At 45.5% G+C, this 22461-nt stretch overlaps 1 protein-coding gene across 2 annotated transcripts in view; it reads left to right on the top strand.

Moving 5' to 3' along the window:
* Bmal2 (basic helix-loop-helix ARNT like 2) overlaps positions 1-5158 on the top strand; it is a 36723-nt gene extending 31565 nt beyond the window's left edge. For both annotated transcript variants that reach the window (XM_021165161.3, XM_029478285.2), the window contains 2 exons: positions 1176-1284; positions 4099-5158. In XM_021165161.3, coding sequence (XP_021020820.1) covers positions 1176-1284; positions 4099-4235 — 246 coding nt within the window. In that variant the 3' untranslated portion in view covers positions 4236-5158. The remainder of the gene's footprint in view (positions 1-1175; positions 1285-4098) is intronic.
* The last annotated feature ends 17303 nt before the right edge of the window (positions 5159-22461 follow it).

Raw genomic sequence — 22461 nt, 5'->3', positions numbered from 1 at the left:
CACAGGCATTCACTACCACACCATTTAAATCCAAACTCTCCAAATGGTGGCTGCCACACCTGCTAGGTGCTCAGAGAGCAGGAGCTTTTACGATCATCACAGATTCTAACGTGGCAGCTTCAGAGTACTCACGTAGTTTGAAAGAGGTTTAAATGAAATAAGTACTAGAGGCCACTTGGTCAAACTGACAAACACAGCTAACTGAAATACATGTTGCATGTATAGTAATTACGCCATAGGCTGGTGGGGCTCACCTGCCATATGGCAGCTTGAGAGGTGGAAAGTGCATTCAGGGCCCCCCCAGGCATAAAGAGTAGCCTCAACGCTAGCTTAGGCAACTTAGTGAGACCCTGTCTCAGAATAAAAAGGTTTTAAATATTAAAAAATGCAAAGGGATGGATGGATAGCTTAGTGGTAGAGCACTTGGATGGTCCATGGGGGACCTGGGTTTGAGCCCCATGTGGGGCCGAGGACACTAAGCCTACTGCGATCTGGAAGTCTGAAATGCATGATGATGCTAGTGTGGTATAGAACAAACAGCATGAGGTGGCCAGTTAGCCTTGAGAATGGAAGAGGAGGAGGAGGAGGAGGAGATGTGACCGGGGGAACGTGGGCCAGAAAATACAAACATCACATGATATGGATAAAACTTGTGTGGAAATATAATGTATCTTCCTATCTTATCATTTATTCATTTAGCAAATACAGTAATCTCATAGAAATGGACATATAAGCCATTGTAATAAAATCTTCTGGCCTCCACCCGTGCGTGCATACATGTACAGACACACACATCACACACACACATGTACAGACACACACATCTCACACACACACACACACGCATGTACAGACACACATCTCACACACACGCATGCATATGCATATGTGTGCACACACATGTACAGACACACATCTCACACACACACATCACACACACAGGCATGCACATACACTCATATAAAGGGATCTAGGCTTTAGTGTCAGATGCCTTGGTTTGGAATCTGGTGGCTCTCAGCTTCCGAAATGGAAGATGCACATGGAGTGTGTGGGCACCAGAGTCCTCACGCATGGCTGATGAAGGTACTGGTGCTGGTCGTTCTGACAGCACCCATGGTTCTCACTCTGCTCAGGTAGGAAGGAGCCTTGCTGACCGCTCCATCCTGTCTTTTCAGGCATCCACTAGGGAGCTTTTTGCAGTGAGTCCTTCTGAAACAGAGGTCCTGGAGGCTGCCAGGCAACAACAGAGCACTGAACCCGCCCACCCTCACAGACCACTTCCCGGTAAGTTGTCCTTGTCATCAGACACCATGTACATTCCCAGTCTCTGTCTTTGACACTGTGTCCTTAAACACAGGGGACTTCTGAAGAAGCAGGTAGTTTTTAAAATAAGATTTTTCCCCCAATCAGGAAGCACACTTCGGTAATGCCAACATTTACAGGTTGAGGCAGAGTATTACCATGAGTTCAAGGCTATCATGGGCTACATAGTGAGCACTAGGCCACCCAGGGCTAATAGAAAGTCCCTGTCTCAAAAAGCACCCCCCACCCCACCCCATAAACAACCACCAAACCCAGTCACTAGGCAGATGCCAACAAGAGCCTGCTGACCGACTGGAGCCTGATATAGCTGTCTCCTGTGAAGCTCTGCCAGTGCCTGGCAAATACAGAAGTGGATGCTCACAGCCATCCATTGAACAGAGCACAAGGTCCCCAATGAAGGAGCCAGAGAAAGTACCCAGGGAGCTGATGGGGACTGAAGCCCCATAGGAGGAATATCAATATGAATTAACCAGCACTCCCAGAGCTCCTTGGAACTATATCACCAATCAAAGAAAACCCATGGTGGAATTTGTGGCTCTAGCTATATATGTAGCAGAGGATGGCCTAGTCGGTCATCAGTGGGAGGAGAGGCCCTTGGTCCTGTGAAGGTTCTATGCCCCAGTATAGGGGAATGCCAGGGCCAGGAAGTGGGAGTGGGTGGGTTGGGGAGCAGGGGGAGGGGATAGGCAATTTTCAGAGGGAAAACTAGGAATGGGGATAACATTTGAAATGTAAATAAAGAAAATATCTAATTTTTTTTAAAAAAAAAGCCCCCTCCCAAAACATACCCAGGATTTCAGCACCTGCACACAATGGTCAGCAGTCATTGTTTTTTGGGGGGTTTTGTTTGTTTGTTTGTTTTGTTTTTGACAATTTTTTTTCAATTTGTTTTTTTTAAATATTTTTTATTACGTATTTTCCTCAATTACATTTCCAATGCTATCCCAAAAGTCCCCCATACCCTCCCCACAATTTTTTTTTGAGACAGGATTTCTCTGTATATCCCTGGCTGCCCTGGAACTCACTTTGTAGACCAGGCTGGCCTCGAACTCAGAAATCCACCTGCCTCTGCCTCCTAAGAGCTGGGATTAAAGGCGTGCACCACCACGCCCGGCTGTTTTTTTTTTTTGTTTGTTTGTTTGTTTTTACAATTTTTTAATTTTTATCGTATGTGGATGGATGTTTTTTGTCCTACACGTATACAGTCTCCTCAGAAAGGTTATTGTCTACTCTAGAACCTGAGCTACGGGTTGTGAGCTGCCATGTGGGTGCTGGGAATCAAACAGGGCTCCTCTGGAAGAGCGCGTACCTGCTGATCTCTCTCTCCTGCCCCGATCAGTTATTCTTGGTATGAAGATGTGTGTCAGTCACTAAACCTGTCACAAAGGGTGCAGTCATCAGTTAAGCCCTTCTGCATTTTACTGAATACACATAATTCAAATAAAAATTTATAAGTATTTCCATGTAGGAAAAAAAATGTCCATTCTCAAGAATTACCAAGGAATTAAAAAAGGCTCATGCTAAAAAATAAAATAAAATAAAATAAATAAAGGAAAAGTGCAGGAGCCCTGGAGAGATGACGCAGTGATTAAGAGCACTGGCTGCTCTTGCAGAGGACCCGAGTTCAATTCCCAGCACACACACGGCATTTCCTCTGGTACTGCATGTACAAGACACACAGACATACATGCGGGTAAAACACACATATACGTACAATAAAATAATATTTTAAAAATCCAACTCCTGCAATTTAAGACATTTCGCTTTCCCTGGCTTTACCTGATTGAAAGACATGTGTTCTGAGTTCCTCCTGTCACTGTGATGAAGCAAGAAGTGGCTTAGAGAAGAAAGGGCAGAAAGCTCACTGTTCCCAGTCCATCACTGAGAGGAGGCTGTTAGTCAAGCCATGGTCAAAGCAGACAGAAATGATTCACGCTAACTTGTTTGCTTTTGCATGCTCACACAATTCAGGACACAGCCCATGAAATGGTAACACCCACAGTCAGGGCAGCTCTTTTATAAAAGTTCCTCACAGGCCTTCTTCTCACAGGTCCAGACAATTGCACACTGAGGCTCTCTTCCCAGGTTCTAGATTGCAGCAAATTGACATTTAAAGCTAAGACTTGGGGGCTGGAGAAATGTCTCAATGGCTAAGAGCACTGACTGTTCTTCCGAGAGGATCTGGGTTCAATCTCCAGCACCCACATGGCAGCTCACCACTGTCTGTACCTCCAATATTTGACACCCTCACACAGACATATGTGAAGGCAAAACACCAATGCAGATAAAATAAAATAAAAGTAAAACGCTAAGCCTCACCCAGGTTACCTCTTGTATCCCGGGTTGGGCTCACCCATGTCTGTAGCTAAAGATCACCTGGAACTTCTGGTTCTCCCACCTCATGCTGGGATTGCAGGTGTACACTACCATGCCTGGCTTATACAGCGCTGGGCATCAAACTCAGGGCTTCGTGCGTGCTAGGCAAGCCTTTCTCTAACAGAACCTTGGACCCTGCCATTGGCCTTGCTGTTCTTGACTACAGCTGTATTTTTACATCTATTTTACGTGCATGAGTGTTCTGCCCACATGTATGTCTGTGTACCACACACATGTCTAGCGCCTACATCTAGAGATCCCCTGGAGCTGGAGTTATAGATGGTTGTGGAGCCCCTGCAAGAGTGCTCCTAACCTCTGAGCCTTCTCTCCAGTCTCACTGACTGTAGGTATTTATTATGACCTGCCCGTACTTACATAGTCCTGTGTTTTAACTTACAGGTGACAGTGCCCAGCTGGGTTTTGATGTCCTGTGTGACAGTGACAGCACAGACATGGCTGCATTCATGAATTACCTCGAAGCAGAGGGGGGCCTGGGTGACCCTGGGGACTTCAGTGACATCCAGTGGGCACTCTAGCATTTTGACTTTGTACTCTAACATGAGAATCATTTCAGAGTGTTTCATTGACAAAACACTCTACTCTGGAGCACTGTATTGGGACATTTTATCTCTTATTACTAGTCTACTGACTTTTATATATCTGCCCTTTATTCTCACTGGCATGTGCAGAGTCACACATTCTCCTCCAAAGAGAAACAGCCAAGTTTATTAATCCCTCTTTACACAGTGAGAAGGCAGCTTTGGGGTCAGGCTGCCATATTTTTGCTAAAATATTCTGACCAAAAACTGCTACGAACCATATTGTTGGGACTCTTTCTTTCTTTCTTTCTTTCTTTCTTTCTTTCTTTCTTTCTTTCTTTCTTTCTTTCTTTCTTTCTTTCTTTCTTTCTCCTTTTTTATTATTTTTTTGGTATGCTTTTGTTTTTGAGTTTGGGATTTTTGTTTTGTTTTGTTCTGTCTGTTTTCTGTTTTTGTTTTCAAGACAGGGTTTCTCTGTGTATCCCTGGCTGTCTTGTAACTCACTCTGTAGACCAGGCTGGCCTTGAACTCAGAGATCTGCCTGCCTCTTCCTCCCAAGTGTTGAGATTAAAGCCATACATCACAATTCCCAGCTTAAATACAGTCCCTGAAATCATGAGGCAATGAGAAATCACTTAGAAGCCAACTTTCTTGTAATAATTTGGAATGTAGAAGGCATTTTTAAAAAGTAACTAACCCAGAGGTAGCTCAGATGGAGGACTGTAAGAATTAGGATGATTTAAAATTCTGGCCCAGGAATGCAGCTCAGGTGACAGAGTCCTTGCCTAGCAGCAAGTCTTGGGTTCAGTTCCTAGCACTGTAAACCACTTTGGGTGCACACTTTGTAATCCTAGCTCTCAGGAGGATCATAAATTCAAAGCCAGCCTTGGCTACATAGCAAATTGGAGGTCATCCTGGGATTCACGAAACCCTGTCTTTAAAAATAAATAAAATAAAAAGATTATTTAAATTTCTGCCTATTTGCCTTTCTGAAGAGTCATACTTTAGTGTGTGTGTGTGTGTGTGTCTGTGTGTGTGTGTTTTCCCTTCACGCATGTCTGTGTACCACTTGCATGCCTGTACCTGTAAAGGCCACAAGAGGGCATCAGGTCCCCTGGAACTGGAATTACAGACAGTTGTGAATTGCAGTGTGGATTTCTGGAAGAGAAGCTAGTGCTCTTAGCCACGGAGTCAAGTCACACCGATTGTATTTTAATTTAATTGTCTTTGCTGAGTACACTCACACAGGCCCTCTTCTGTGCTCCTCAAATGCAGCTAGATGAGCTGAGCTGAGACAGAACGGCGTTCAGACCCACTCTTTCTTCTTTGTGTTGCTACATCTCCTCCCAGCCCCTGAATGGCCTTCTGAGCCCTCACCCTAGTGTCCCTCTCTGACCTTGCATTGTGCCAACTACTTGGGCTATAGAAGGTCAAACAGAACTTCTGTCAGACCTGTGATTTGCAAGCGTCACCAGTGTGCTGGGGTCCTGGTGTGCAATTTTGAGATGCTGGGTACATAAAGATGTATTAGCACACTATCTATTTGAGCTGACACATGTCCTTGATGTTGAGGGGCCAGCACCCCTCCTGGGATCCACTTAAGACATCCATGTTCAGCATAAGCTGAAGAAACCCTGCCCAAGGGTCAGGGTGATTCGGAAGCCTCAGCCTTGAAGCATGAAGGATGCTGGAGTCCAGCAGACAGAGGGTCTGCCCACACACTGCATTAGGGGACAGGACATAGTCAGACTTGTTTCTAGCAGCTTGTGTTATGGTGATACGTCCTAAAGAGCAGGTGGGCAGGATGTCACACATCTGTCATCCCAGCTCCAGGACGCCTGTGAGTCTGAAGTCTGCCTGAGCTACATTGGGAGTTCTAGGTCATCTTGGGCTACAGTGTGAATCCTTATCTCAAAACAAAAGCAGGTGGGACAACCCTCATGGTCTGAGAGGAGCTTCGAGGGCCATGACCACCCTTCACAATGGCGGTTCCTCTCTCAGCCAGAGGACAGACCATTCCTGACACTCAGGAGCAGATGGCTGGGCTCAAGCTCTGAGGATATCTTCACCCCTTTTCAGCCCACTGAAATGTTTTTCTACAGATCCTACTGGCCTGGACCCAGAATCCACCCTCCCCAGCCCCACCCCATGTTTTGTGGTACTCTACCCTCCGATGTTTAGTGTTCCTGTTTCTGTTTGATTGATCCCATTGCATTGGCGTGACAGACTTTTATAGTTTACACAATATTACTTTTTTCTGACATATTTGTTAAATTTTTAGTAAGAAATGATTGTCCAAAAATTGCATCAAAGTGTCATAAAGACAGCACTGCAGTTTGGTGTGTGTGTGTGTGTGTGTGTGTGTGTAGTTTTTTTGAGACAGGGCCTTACTATGTATCCCAGGCTACACTTGGACTCACCCTGTATCCCAGGCTAGCCTAGAACTTTCTGCAGCCTTCCTGCCCCAGATGCCAGTTTGAGGATTGACTACACCCCTGGGTACTGGCTCAGGTTTGGGATTTTCAGCCCTAAGAATTACAACTATAATAACATAGTGGAGTTGGGGAAGAGCCTGGACAGAGACCCCATCAGGGGAGTCCCTGTGCCTGCTTCCCTGTGGTAAGAGGCTTGGTCTCTGGTCCTGGCTTTGATCCTGTGACTCTGACCCACAGTGTGGAGCCTATGGTAGACACAGGGCTGTGTGTCCCAAGTTTTGGGGTCACATCCATAAACCTTGCTCTTTTCATTTTTTTAAATGTGGCCAGCATGTGCTTCTACTGAACAGCAGCACACCAGGACGTTTACTCGGTGGATATTATAAATAACAGAGGAAAGGCTGCGGGATGGGGCAGTCTACTCCTGGTCCTCAGAGACTGAGTGAAAAAGATCTCTGAGAATTCTGGGCCAACCCGAGCTGCAAAGTGAGATTTCAAAGTTGCCATGAATTTTATCATAGCCTGAAGAAAAACAAGGCTTTAGTTCAATAGTGACACCATATGGTTGATAAATACAGAAACCTGTTGAGAGACAGGAAGACACTAGGAAATACAGAAGAAACAGGAGCTGGTGGAATAAAGGGGGTTGTTTGTAGTCGCCTTTTAAAAGCTGTATCTGCAATGCTGGTATTCAGGAGGCTGAGGCAGAAGGATCAATGTGAGTTTGAGGCTGGTCTGAGCAACATGATGAGGCTCTGCCTCATTGAAACCAGAATAAATAATAAACTGCAGTCCCAGTCTTCAGGCTCAGCACTGTGGTGTGAGCCAGGCAAGCTCTCCTGAGCCTACTGTGTCCCTGGAGCCCATGTCAGACCCAGGTGGAGAGCAGACTGCGACTGGTGTGCCCAGCAGTAGATAGAAGAGGGCTGATGTCTACAACTCTCCAGAGACAGCAGGGAAATTGCCGGAGTGGCTAGTAGGTGCCTCTCTCCCCTTTCTGAGGGGCTTTCCTTGGATTAATTCCCACTCCCTGGGGCCTGGGAGAGGCACTTGAGGGCTCTGTGGGGAATGCAGTGGCCCTTTGACTGTTGAGTGAGAGATGTTTGTTTGCCAGAGGGGCCTGGAGATCCTTCTCACGCTGTACAGAGAAGTTCCCAGAGTGCCAGTCAGTGCAAACGGCAGAGAGCCTGGCAGGCTGGTGCCCTCTGACCTCTGAGACGCTGTCATCACCCAGATTTCTCAAGTGAGGATTTGTAGTTCATTTCCTGCTCTTTCTGACTCTCTTGTTTGTATATATTGATATTTTTTAAGAGTCTCTGGCAAATAATGAGAAGAGTGAAATTAAATTATATTTATGTGAAAAATGAGTTTGTGTTTTTTTTTTAATTTAATAAACTTTCTCCCTTGAAGCTGTGAATTAGTTTCTAATATAGAAACAAGACTGAGGAAAGGGTTGGCGTCGTCTGACTCTCTGGGCAGAGCAGAGCACAGCATCTGTCCGCATTCACGTGCTGTTCAATGACTGACCATTTAGTGTAGAATTTGATCCTGGATTCCCCATAAGCCATTATATTGCTTTTTCTCTTGTATCTCTTCTTTCTGGAGCATTTAAAAAATATTTATAATTTGTTTTTCTACAGATCCCACTGGCCTGGTCCCAGAATCCACCCTCCCCAGCCCCACCCACATGCTCTGTGGTACTCCACCCTCCGATGTTTAGTGTTTTCTTCCAGTGTGTCCTGTTTCTGTTTGGTCAATTCCATTGCATTGGTGTGACAGACTCTTATAGCTTACATAATATTACTTTTTTTTCTCCTGTATTTGTTAAAATTTTAGTAAGAAATAATTATCCAAAAATTGCATCAAAGTATTATAAAGACTGTAGTTTGGGGTGTGTGTGTGTGTGTGTGTGTGTAGTTTTTGAGACAGGGTCTTCCTACGTATCCCAGGCTACACCTGGACACACCCTGTATCCCAGGCTAGCCTAGAACTTTCTGCAGCCTTCCTGCCCCAGCTGCCGGTTTGAGGATTGACTACACCCCTGGGCCATGGCTCAGGTTTGGGATTTTTAACCCTAAGAATTACAACTATAATAACATAGAGGAGTTGGGGAAGAGTCTTGACAGAAGACCCACTAACATACATTAGGAGAGTCCCTGTGCCATCCCTGAGAGAGAAAAAGAGGGTCTCAGATGGGACAGAGGGCACCACCACTGGGGAGTCACCATCAGGATGTGAACGGAGAAGGAGGCACCAGAGAGACTAAGACGGCAGCGGTCACATGGCTGGGAAGTAGGCCAGGCCAGCGTTGTCGGGTTTGAATAGCTCAGTATCTGCCCAGCTACAGTGCAAGAAGCTTATTGATAACATAAAGGTCTCCACGTCGTTATTTGAGAACAAGGATGGGCATAGAAAACCTGGTCCCTTCACACTGAATGACTCCCTATCGCCAGCACAGGCAGCCCCTACTTTGTATCCACGAGTCAGGCTATTTTTAGATACTGTGCAAATTTTTTAATGTCTCATTTCACTTACTGCACTATCCTTGAGGTTTGTTGTTATACCACGTGGCCAGGCTCCCTTCTCTTCCTAGACTGTGTAAACTTCTGTTGTATGCACGTACCACACTACCCACTCATCCTCTGACAGATTTGTGGCTTCTTTCTCTTAGCTACTAGGAATGTGATAACCATGGATGTGCAGATATCTCTTCACAATCCTGCTTTCAGTGTGTGCGTTCCTCTACCTACTTATCCTCCTACCTTTCTCTCTCTCTCTCTCCTCTCTTTCTTTCTCTCTCATCTATCATCTATCTATTAATTTGTCTCTATATATATCATCTACCTACATAGCTATTTATATTATCTATCTATCTATCTATCTATCTATCTATCTATCTATCTATCTATCTAATCTAACCTTGTATCTATCTATATAGAGATATAAGAGAATAAGAGAGGGATGAGTTGAATCCCATTATAAACATTCACCATTTCATATTCTGGCCAAGAGCATATAATGTTGCTAGTTGTGATGGTTTGAATATGCTTGGCCCATGGGAAGTGGCACTATTAGGAAGCGTGGCCTTGTTGGAGGAAGTGCATCACCATGAGGGTGGGCTTTGAAGCTCTGCCCACTGTGGAAGAGACACTCCACTCTCTCTAGCTGCCTGAAAAAAGAGTCTTCTGTTCGCCTTCAAAACAAGATGTAGAACTCTCAGCTCCTCCAGTACCATGCCTGCCTGGACTCTCCCATGCTTCCTGCCATGATGACAATGGACTGAACCTCTGAACTTATAAGCCAGTCCCAATTAAATGCTGTACCTTATAAGAGTTGCCTTGGTCATGGTGTCTCTTCACAGCAATGGAAACCTAGCTAAGACAGAAGTCCTCTGCAGTCTTGCCACCTCTAGATTTTGGCTTCCTTTCCAAGTTCCAATGGGGTTCATACTCATGGGTCTTTGGTACTTCTTCATTGTGGTTTTGATCTGTGCAAATCTGAGAGTGTTTCGTACGCTTGTTGCCATTTGTATATATTCCTTGGAGAAATACATATTGGGGTTCTCTGATCACATTTTGAGCTCACTCTATTTTTATGTGTATGAGTACTTTGCCTGCATGTGTGTTTGTGTACTACATGCATGCATGGTGCCTACAGAAGCCACAAGAGGGCATTAGCTCACCTGGAACTAGAGTTATAGAAGGTTGTGAGCTGCTATGTGGATGCTGGGACCAAACCTGAGTCCTCTGCAAGAGCAGCCAATGCTCTTAACCACTGAGCCTTCTCTGCAGCCCTTCTTTTTATTTAAAAAAAAAATTGAGCTGTGGGAACTCAGGCGAGTGCCACCACAGCCTGATGATCCGTTAGCTCTTGATGTCTGTGTTCTCACAGTTTCAGTGAGCAACTCTTCGGTTGGTTCTTTTCAAGAGCTCAGAGAAGATGTCGTTAAAAATGACACCAGTAGGAACCATCACCAGGCAAGACAAGGACACACCTTCAGACCTAGGGCCTTTATCTAAGTTCACATACTACCTATTTAAAAGATACTATGGCCTTTCTTGGCTGATTGTTTTTCTCGTGGAGCCCAGGATGGCCTTTAGCTCAGTCTGTTCCTGAGGATAACTTTGAGTACTTGCCTTTCTGCCTTTATTTCCGGGTGTTGACATCACAGGCCTGGGCCACCCATCACGCCTGGCTGGCTGTTCCCTCTACCATGTGCTGTGTGCTGCTGAAGCCCAAGACCCAGTGCAAACATACTTAACAGCGAAGCAGAACTCATCAAAAAGAAATGTAAGGCCAGGTATGGGTGTGTCTATACTTCAGAAACTGAGGCAGGAGGATTGTAAGTTTGAAGCCAACCTGGGCTACCGTGTGACCCTGTCAGGAGGGAGGGATGTAATATCCACAGTGGTCCTGTCTATAGTATCAGAACTGTGCCATCTGTGTCTGATGGGATCACTTCAGAAGCACACACATCAGGACTCTTCCACAGGCTGAAAAGCAGAAATAGGACCCAGCAGTCCTCCCATAGGAACATCTGTGATGAAATGAGTGCAGCTGATGGAGCTCACCAAGGCCTCTACTTCCAGGGCCCTCCTGCATGACTTGATAGTGATAGATTTCTCCAGTAGGATATGGGAGGGCATGGCAGCAATCCTCTCATGCCTAGGAGGCAAAGATAGGAGGCTTGTGAGTTTGAGGTCAGCCTAGGCTCCATAGCTAGATCAGGCCTCGGTCAATAAACAGATAATTCAAAACACAATAAAATTCCCTACAGTTTAAAGAGCAGAATATAGAGACAGCTTTCCAAATAGAGCCTGCAAGGCAAGCAATAGATGACCCTTTTGCCAAAGGACACAAGTTGTCTTTGTAATTCTAGGCTAAGAAAAAGAAAACTGGCTGGCATTTTGAGAAAAGAAACTTAAAAATGCATTCTCTTTTACCTCCAGAATTAGAATATTTAGCCTATAAATAGCACTAAATGCACACCAGGGTGAGGAATTTAACTACGAGCTGTCTAATGACTACAACAGCTGAATGGAAAACAATACAACCATCCAGCTATGAACAATCCAAACTCAGAAAAACACAGGGATTTCTGAGAATTGGGGACTGCTTCGAGTCAGACAAGAGGACATCTTTGCTTTGGGCATATTCTACGTTCTGTGGCAGAGGCAACATCTGCAGGAGAATGTCTGCCATAGAGAGATGGCTCCTGGCATCAGGCCATTAGTGGATGGCTTACACCAGTCACAGCCACCATCCTACACTTGCTCCCAAAGTCCAGCTGCCTTCCTGTTTCTGTGCATGTGCAGTGTGAACTCTGTGCAGTGTGAGTTATGCATGTGCAGTGTGAACTATGCATGTGCAGTGTGAACTATTTGTAGTGTGAATTATGCTGGCATGCTTATAAACCCCTAGTGAGGTTTCCATCTGGGAACACTTCAATGTTGAGGTCACCATGACAGTCTAGGATTTCTTCGTCAGTATTGTGAGCATTTGTGACAGTCCTCCTGTGTGGTGTGCGAACCTGGCCTGTGCACCTAGAGATATTGGCTACTAGATGCTACTAGCAGTTCAGTGTGGTGACCAAACCAAACCAAACCACCACCATCACCACCACCTCCACCACCACCACCAACAACAACCAAAACAACCCAACCCAACCCAAACAAACAAACCAAAAGCAAAATACCTGTGTCTTTTTACTGCCAAGACCCTGAGGGGAGGGTTAAAAGTCTCATTGGTCCCTAGACTGGAAATCTCTTCTGTGAAGATTTTACTTTCTTTTGTGGAACAAGGCTGGGGGGGAGAGCCCCCCCCCCCCGTCATCCTCCTTGCTGCCATTGAAATCTCTACCACCCTGGTTGCTCTCAGTCCTCATCACTGGCTCCCTAGGATCAAGGTGTTCTTTTTCTACTGGACTGATGCTATGAGACTCCTGCTCTTGGGAAGAAAGAAATGGGTGGGAAGTACACCATAGGGAGGGAGGGAGGGAGCCTTCTCATGCCAGAGAGTGACTCACTGTGACCATCAGGTAAGGTTCTGTCCCCCTTACCAGAACATACACACACACACACACACCTACCTCCCCCACATGGTCATCTTTAATTGTCAACTTGACATCACCTACCATTGCCTGGGAAGAAAGGTCCACCGAGAAATTATCTTAAAGAGTTGGCCTATGGTGCACCTCTGAGAGCTTTTCTGTTAATTGAGGAGGACGGCCCGGGCATCTTGGTTGTGGGTAGCTGTGGCCTCCCTTCCCCCAGCCTGGAACCTGCTTGCTCAAGGGTGGAGCTTTCTGCTCATTCGTCCTGCCACGCCCACTGCTGGACCCTGCCTTTGCTGCTTGGAAGAGGCACACACGTGTTCGTCCTGCTACTGGACCCTGAGTTACTTGGCGGGAAATCGGGTTCCCTCCCCCTTCCTTTATAACTGAGTGTCTGGAAACAGTAAAATTGAGCTTTGATCAGAATCTTGTCTTAGCTCCATTCTTTCTTCCGCCCCGTCTAGATTCCTCTCTTTTCAGCTCGAACTGCCATTCTCAGTTGAACCGTTCGTGTTGTGGACTGTGGGCAGGCCACAACAGTTGGCGCCTGAACAGGGACCTGAAGAATGGCAGAGGGATGCTAAGAGAAACTACTGCTGTGTGGAGCTCCACAAGAAAGGAAAGGATCTTCGTATCGGAGCATCGGAGCAACGGATAGGTACACATGCTAGCGCTAGCCTAAAATTTCAGTTTTGTAAAGTGTTGCTGAGGATGCGGTAGGATACGAATCAAGTTTGAATCAGTGCTAACCCAACACTGTTTCTGCTTGGGTCAGCAGCTCGTTAATCGGAACTAGATACGGAAACAGGTGTTGTGCCGCAGCTTTTTAGAAAGCTGCTTAGGTGGAAGAAGGAAGGGTTTAAAGTCATGGATCAGGCGGTTGTTTTTAGTTTTCAGGAGTTGTTTCAGGCCAGAGGAGTAAGGCTTGAAGTACAATTAGTAAGAAATTTTTTAGATAAGATAGATAGCTGTTGTCCATGGTTCAAGGAAGAAGAAATGATAGATTGTGGAACCTGGGAGAAAGTTGGTGAGGCCTTGAATATCGCTCAGACAGATAATTTTACCCTAGGCCTCTGGGCGCTTGTAAATGATGCTATAAAAGATGCAACTTCTCCAGGGCTAAATTGCCCTCAGGCGGAGCTTGTGGTATCTCAGGAGGAGTGCCTATCAGAGAAGGCCTCCTCAGAAAAAGATCTTCTTAACTCAAAAATTGATAAATGTGGAAACTCTGATGATGGACTGAATTTTAACAAAAATCACTCAGATAGAGGAATTGCCCATTACCTTAATGAGAATTGGTCCTCTTGCGAATCTCCCGCTTCACCTATAGTCACCACTTTGGGAGGTGCTACTCATAGGGACACACGGCTAAGCGAGTTAGAGTTTGAGATTAAGCTTCAGAGGCTGACTAATGAGCTTTGGAAACTAAAAAAGATCTCAGAAGCGGAGAAGAGTAACTCTTCTGTAGTTCACCAGGTGCCGCTAGAAAGAGTTGTGAGTCAGGCTCATGGGAAAGGACAGAATTCGTCTAATACGCTGGCCTTTCCTGTGGTCGAGGTAGTTGATCAGCAAGATGCTAGGACCAGACATTACCAGACCTTGGATTTCAAGTTGATAAAAGAGTTAAAGGCGGCTGTTGTGCAATATGGTCCTTCAGCCCCATTCACTCAAGCATTACTGGACACAGTTGCGGAGTCACACTTAACCCCCTCAGATTGGAAGACTCTTTCCAAGGCTACCCTGTCAGGAGGAGATTTTTTGCTTTGGGATTCTGAATGGCGAGACGCCAGTAAGAAAACTGCTGCTTTTAATGCTCAGGCTGGTAACTCAGACTGGGATAGCAACATGCTTTTAGGAGAGGGTCCATATGAGGGACAGACAAATCAGATTGATTTTCCCGTTGCAGTGTACGCGCAAATTGCGACAGCCGCACGCCGTGCTTGGAGAAGGTTGCCAGTTAAAGGAGATACTAGTGGAAGTTTAGCTAGCATTCGGCAGGGTTCTGATGAACCATATCAAGACTTTGTGGACAGGCTGTTGATTTCTGCTAGTAGAATCCTTGGAAGTCCAGACACAGGTAGTCCCTTCGTTATGCAACTGGCTTATGAGAATGCTAACGCAAATTGCCGAGCTGCAATTCAACCGCATAAGGGACAGACAGATTTGGTGGGATATGTCCGTCTTTGCGCAGACATCGGGCCTTCCTGCGAGTTCTCGCAGGGAACCCACGCGCAAGCAATGTTCTCGAGGAAACGAGGGAATAATGCATGCTTTAATTGTGAAAGTTTGGATCATTTTAGAAGTAATTGTCCTAAGAACAAGGGCGCCAAGGGTAGACAAACAGGCCGTACCCCAGGAATATGTCCCCAGTGTGGGAAGGGCCGCCACTGGGCAAAAGATTGTAAGCATAAACCAAGGGTTTTGAGCCGCCTGGTGCCGGGAAACGAGGAAAGGGGTCAGCCCCAGGCCCCGAGTTACTCAAAGAAGACAGCTTATGGGGCTATAAATCTGCTGCCCAGCCAACAAGATCAGTTCTTGAGCTTGTCAGGTCAAACCCAGGAAATGCAAGACTGGACCTCTGTTCCACTGTCCACGCAGTATTAACCCCAGAAATGGGAGTCCAAACTCTGCCTACCGGAGTCTTTGGACCACTGCCCGTAGAAACCTGTGGCTTTCTCTTGGGACGAAGCAGTTCTATTGTGGAAGGCCTGCAGATTTATCCAGGTGTTATAAATAATGATTATGAGGGAGAACTTAAAATCATAGCCGCTTGCCCTCGTGGTGTTATAACTATACCCACTAATCAGAAAATTGCTCAACTTACTTTGATCCCTTTACGCCAGTCACTGTATAGATTCTTTGAAAGTGAGGAAGGACAAAATAATTTTGACTCCTCGGGCGTAAATTGGGTAAAATCTATCACAAATCAGAGACCTAACCTTAAATTGACTCTTGATGGAAAAGGCTTTGAAGGATTAATAGATACCGGGGCCGATGTAACAATTATAAGAGGGCAGGACTGGCCCTCAAACTGGCCCTTGACTGCTTCCTTGACTCACCTTCAAGGAATTGGGTACGCCAGTAACCCAAAACGTAGTTCCAAATTGCTAACCTGGAGAGATGAGGAAGGGAAATCAGGAAAGATTCAGCCGTATGTTATGTCAAATTTGCCTGTGACCCTGTGGGGAAGAGATCTGTTGTCACAGATGGGTGTTATTCTGTGCAGTTCTAAGGAGATGGTGACTGAGCAGACATTCAGGCAGGGACCCCTGCCTGGTCGTGAACTAGTAAAGAAAGGACAGGGAATTAAGACCTTTGAGGATCTTAAACCCCACTCTAACATGAGAGGCTTAAAGTATTTTCAATAGCGACCACTATCTTGCCTGCATCCCGCGCCAAAAAAATTCAATGGCGTAATGATATTCCGGTGTGGGTAGATCAGTGGTCTTTACCTAAAGAAAAAATAGAGGCCGCTTCTTTGCTAGTGCAGGAGCAGTTAGAAGCAGGACATTTGGTGGAGTCTCACTCTCCCTGGAATACACCCATTTTCATTATCAGAAAAAAATCTGGAAAATGGAGACTGTTACAAGATTTAAGAAAAGTTAATGAGACCATGGTACTTATGGGAACCTTACAACCGGGGCTCCCCTCCCCAGTGGCCATTCCTAAGGGATATTATAAGATTGTTATAGATTTGAAAGATTGTTTCTTTACCATCCCTTTGCATCCAAAGGATTGTGAGAGATTTGCTTTTAGTGTTCCTTCTGTAAATTTCAAGGAACCCATGAAAAGATATCAATGGACAGTCCTCCCGCAGGGGATGGCTAATAGTCCCACATTATGTCAAAGGTTTGTGGCGAAAGCAATTCAGCCTGTTAGACAACAATGGCCAAATATTTACATCGTTCATTTCACAGATGATGTCTTGATGGTGGGAAAAGACCCCCAAGAATTTCTTTTGTGTTATAAAGGTTTACAAAAAGCCCTAGCTGATAAGGGATTGCAAATTGCTTCTGAAAAGGTACAAACTCAGGATCCTTATAATTATTTGGGTTTTAGACTCACTGATCAAGCTGTTTTTCCCCAGAGGATCGTTATTCGTAGAGATAACTTAAGGACCTTAAATGATTTTCAAAAATTGTTAGGTGATATTAACTGGCTTCGCCCCTATTTAAAGCTTACTACAGGGGAGTTGAAACCTTTATTTGATATTCTTAAAGGGAGTTCTGATCCCACTTCCCCTAGATCCCTAACCTCAGAAGGATTGCTGGCCTTACAGCTAGTGGAAAAGTCTATTGAAGAGCAATTTGTTACCTATATAGATTACTCCTTGCCGCTGCACCTGTTAATTTTTAATACGACTCATGTGCCTACGGGACTGCTATGGCAAAAATTTCCTATAATGTGGATACATTCAAGGATTTCTCCCAAACGTAATATCTTGCCATATCACGAAGCAGTGGCTCAGATGATTATCACTGGAAGAAGGCAGGCATTGACTTATTTCGGAAAAGAGCCAGATATCATTGTTCAGCCTTACAGCGTAAGTCAAGACACTTGGCTGAAACAGCATAGTACAGATTGATTGCTTGCACAAATAGGGTTTAATGGAACTATAGACAACCACTACCCTCAAGATAGGTTAATAAAATTTTTAAATGTACATGATATGATATTTCCTAAGATGACTTCTTTACAGCCTTTAAATAATGCTCTATTGATTTTTACTGATGGCTCCTCTAAAGGGCGAGCTGGATATCTTATTAATGATCAACAGGTTATCGTAGAGACTCCTGGTCTCTCGGCTCAGCTAGCCGAATTAACAGCAGTGCTAAAGGTCTTTCAGTCTGTACATGAGGCTTTTAATATCTTTACTGACAGTTTATATGTTGCTCAGTCAGTACCCTTATTAGAAACCTGTGGTACGTTTAACTTCAATACGCCATCAGGATCCTTACTTTCAGAATTGCAAAACATCATTCTTGCCCGGAAAAATCCGTTTTATATTGGCCACATACGGTCTCACTCTGGTCTTCCTGGGCCTCTGGCCGAGGGTAATGATCGCATTGACAGAGCTCTAATAGGAGAAGCTTTAGTTTCGAATCCTGTTGCTCTGGCCCAACGTGATCATGAAAGGTTTCACCTCTCTAGCCACACCCTAAGGCTCCGACATAAGATCACTAAGGAGCAAGCAAGAATGATTGTAAAACAATGTCCTAAATGTATTACATTATCTCCAGTGCCACATCTAGGAGTCAATCCTAGAGGCCTTATGCCTAATCATATTTGACAAATGGATATAACCCATTATGCAGAATTTGGAAAACTAAAATATATACATGTTTGCATTGATACCTGTTCAGGATTTCTCTTTGCTTCTCTGCATACAGGGGAGGCTTCAAAAAACGTAATTGATCATTGCCTACAAGCCTTTAATACCATGGGGTTGCCTAAGCTTATTAAGACAGATAACGGGTCATCTTATTCTAGTAAAAACTTTATTGCATTCTGTAAAGAATTCGGTATCAAACATAAAACTGGAATTCCTTACAACCCCATGGGACAAGGAATAGTTGAACGTGCTCATAGCACCTTAAAGAATTGGCTTTTTAAAACAAAAGAGGGGCATCTATATCCCCCAAGGTCACCAAAGGCTCATCTTGCCTTCACCTTATTTGTCCTAAACTTTTTGCAAACTGACATTAAAGGTCAGTCTGCAGCGGAACGCCACTGGCACCCAGTTACTTCTAATTCTTACGCATTGGTAAAATGGAAGGACGCCCTGACTAATGAATGGAAGGGTCTGGATCCAGTTCTAATCTGGGGAAGAGGCTCGGTTTGTGTTTTTTCACGAGATGAAGATGGAGCACGGTGGCTACCAGAGAGATTAATTCGTCTGGTAAACACAGATTCTGTCTCTTCTCATAAGTATCATTCTAAAGACTAAAATTCCTCTTGTGCTTAGAATTCAGCTGGGAGTGGAAGCTCCCAGAAACACTGTTTTCCTCTGAGCCAATTCCCCTACAGGAGGCCGGAGATTAGCTTTAGCTTTACAATTTGCATCTAAATAAAGTACCTTGACTTCTCCAAAAAGAAAATTTACAGTGCTACTCTCTCATTGTTTAGATTTCTTTCTTTTCTCAAGCAGGTCAATCTACATTCTCCGGGTTCTCCGCCCCTAAGAGCAAACAGGTGGTACTGCTAATCTCCCTTCCAAGGACATCCCAGCATGTGGCTTTCAGTCTGAGATAGGATTTAGATTTACCAGGAGAGCTAGGGAAGTAGAAATTTCATATATTTACAGAGATTAGTTCTTATTTTGATAGAGATGGGCTTAGTCCCTTAGCTGGCCTCTGGCTTTTCACCCTTGCTGTTACTGCAAGGTGTCCTTAGTTCCTCAGGCTAGGGAATAACAGGGATGAGGAGAAAAGACTTCCAGCTCCTATTTTAACCACAATCCATGGTGTTAATACTGACATAATTCTTGTCTAGGCCTTGCTAAATCTGAGGTTGACAAGTCTCATATAGAGACCGCGCATCGCTCAGAACTGCGCGTACTGATTCATAATCATATGAATACAGTATGGGTACCGCTTGGCGCAGGAGATTACTGCGGAGGGAAGGTCCAGCTTGACCGTTTCTGAGTTCCCTGTGCGACACACCTGATTTGAAGGAGGTTGGTATCTGATTCCAGCTAAAAACCAAAAGTACCTAAGGCTCTGCCTCCCCTCCCCAAAAGATACCAAGAGCCACAGATGTGGGTTGTTATAATGCTCACGGGAGGAATCAGGTCAATGTCCACCCAAGTCAAGGTTAAAGGCCCACTCATCTACGGATGAGAAAATCATTTGATCACCTCTGTTAAGCATTGCCTATTTAAACTTAATTAATAGGGGGGAGAGAGGTTGGAGACCTTACTGTCGAAAGGGCAAGCCCTTCACTGCCTCCCACCCAAATTAAAAAAAAGCCAACTGGCCTTGTACTAGGAGCCAGCCAGTCTTACCCCTTCTCCCTGTTTCCCTGCCTGTCATCCAAAATTGTGGAGGAATATCAGCTCAGTGTTATTCTAAATTTGTTTAGTTAAACTTAGCCAGGGTTCCAACGCCCTACTTAAAATGCAAACAGGTAGTTACCTATTCAGCACTAATTAGCATTATAAAGTCAGAGCCTATTCTGTTAGTGGTTTACTAGGATAATAAAGACAGTCTTAGCCAAATACAGTTTACCATTAGAAAAGTTAGGGAATCCCACGGAAACAGGTTTTTTCTTTAGCCCTAAGAACTCAGGCAGAACTATTTAGCATAGATAATTTTTCTGCCTCAGGCCAGCCCTTTCTTTTTTTGTTAACTAATGGGAGGAGATGTGGCCTCCCTTCCCCCAGCCTGGAACCTGCTTGCTCAAGGGTGGAGCTTCCTGCTCATTCGTCCTGCCACGCCCACTGCTGGACCCTGCCTTTGCTGCTTGGAAGAGGCACACACATGTTCGTCCTGCTACTGGACCCTGAGTTACTTGGCGGGAAATCGGGTTCCCTCCCCCTTCCTTTATAACTGAGTGTCTGGAAATAGTAAAATTGAGCTTTGATCAGAATCTTGTCTTAGCTCCATTCTTTCTTCCGCCCCGTCTAGATTCCTCTCTTTTCAGCTCGAACTGCCATTCTCAGTTGAACCGTTCGTGTTGTGGACTGCGGGCAGGCCGCAACAGGTAGCACTATTCCCTAGGCAGGGAGTCATGAGCTGTATGAGTGAAGATATCCAACATAAGCAAACACACATGCATTCATCCCTCTGCTCTTGAATGTGGGTGTGCTGCGACAGAAGTTCCTTCCTTGACTTCCTCACCATGACCAACTGTAACCCAGTCTACACAGTGAGCTCCAAGCCAACCAGGGCTACCCAGCAAGTCATTGTCTCAGAAAAGCCAATCAATCCATTCATAAATACAGCCAGATGTCACCACTGTGTCATCTCATCTGAACACTGATACCTGGACCCTGAGAAACCTGGACCCTGAGACACCTGGATACTGAAACACCTGGACAGTGTGACAGCTGGATACTGAGACTCCTGGGCAGTGTGACAGCTGGATACAGAGACTCCTGGACACTGTGTGACTTCACCTGAACTCTGTGTCATTCACCTGGACACTGTGATACCTGGACACTGTGACACCTGGATATGTGACACCTGGACACTGTGACACCTAGACACTGTGACACCTGGACACTGTGACCCCTGGACCCTGAGATATCTGGACACTGTGTGACTTTACCTGAACTCTGTGTCACTTCACCTGGATACTGTGACACCTGGACACTGTGACATCTGGACACTGTGATAGCTGGATACTGTAACACCTGGACACTGAGACACCTGGACACTGAGACTCCTTGACACTGTGTGACTTCATCTGAACTCTGTGTCACTTCACCTGGACACTGTGACACTTAGACACTGTGACACCTGGACACTGTGACAGCTGGACACTGTGATACTTGGACACTGTAATACCTGGACACTGTGTAACTTCACCTGGACACTGAGTGACTTCACCTGGACACTGTGTGATTTCACCTGGACACTGTGTGACTTCACCTGAACTCTGTGTCATTCACCTGGACACTGTGATACTTGGACACTGTGACACCTGGACACTTTGACACCTGGACAGTTTGACACCTGGACACTGTGACCCCTGGACTCTGAGATATCTGGACACTGTGTGACTTTATCTGAACTCTGTGTCACTTCACCTGGATACTGCGACACCTGGACACTGTGACACCTGGACACTGTGATAGCTGGATACTGTGACACCTGGACACTGAGATACATGGACACCGAGACTCCTGAACACTATGTGACTTCACATGAACTCTGTGTCACTTCACCTGGACACTGTGACCCTTAGACACTGTGACACTTAGACACTGTGACACCTGGACACTGTGACAGCTGGACACTGTGATACCTGGACACTGTGTGACTTCACCTGGACACTGAGTGACTTCACCTGGACACTGTGATACTTGGACACTGTGACACCTGGACACTTTGACACCTGGACACTGTGACACCTGGACCCTGAGATATCTGGACACTGTGTGACTTTACTTGAACTCTGTGTCACTTCACCTGGATACTGTGACACCTGGACACTGTGACACCTGGACACTGTGATAGCTGGATACTGTGACACCTGTACACTGAGACACCTGGACACTGAGACTCCTGGACACTGTGTGACTTCACCTGAACTCTGTGTGACTTCACCTGGACACTGTGTGACTTCACCTGGACACTGTGTGACTTTACTTGAACTTTGTGTCACTTTACCTGAACACTGTAACATCTGGACACTGTGACACCTGAACATTGTGACACTTCACCTGAAGGAGCTGAGGCAAGCAAGCTTGGCTGCTGCCTTAGCCCAGAGAAGCCACAACTAAGGCAATATCCTGCTCTCATTCTATCTTCCTCTCCCCGTGGACATTTAGCTAAGATCTGGGGTGAGAAAAGTCCCAGCCACTCTGCATTCCCAGGCATGGTGTAGAAGCCACCTGAGGTCCTGTTCCTAGGCAGGTCTTATTGCCTCAGCTCTTAGAGGTTCCTACCACCCCTGATCTCTTCTGACCACCAGTGTTATCATTGCCTCCTGTGAGCAACACATAGGTGTCATGGGAAGCACCTGAGCCGATACATGGGTCACAGAACAAAGTGCTTCAGGCCCCTCATCACCA

The sequence above is a fragment of the Mus caroli genome, unplaced genomic scaffold (genome assembly GCF_978045245.1).
Source record: "Mus caroli unplaced genomic scaffold, Mus_caroli_1 scaffold_7, whole genome shotgun sequence".
NCBI classification, from domain to species: domain Eukaryota; kingdom Metazoa; phylum Chordata; class Mammalia; order Rodentia; family Muridae; genus Mus; species Mus caroli.
The sequence above is the reverse complement of the archived record's forward strand: the minus strand, read 5'-3'. Positions and strand labels throughout refer to the sequence as shown.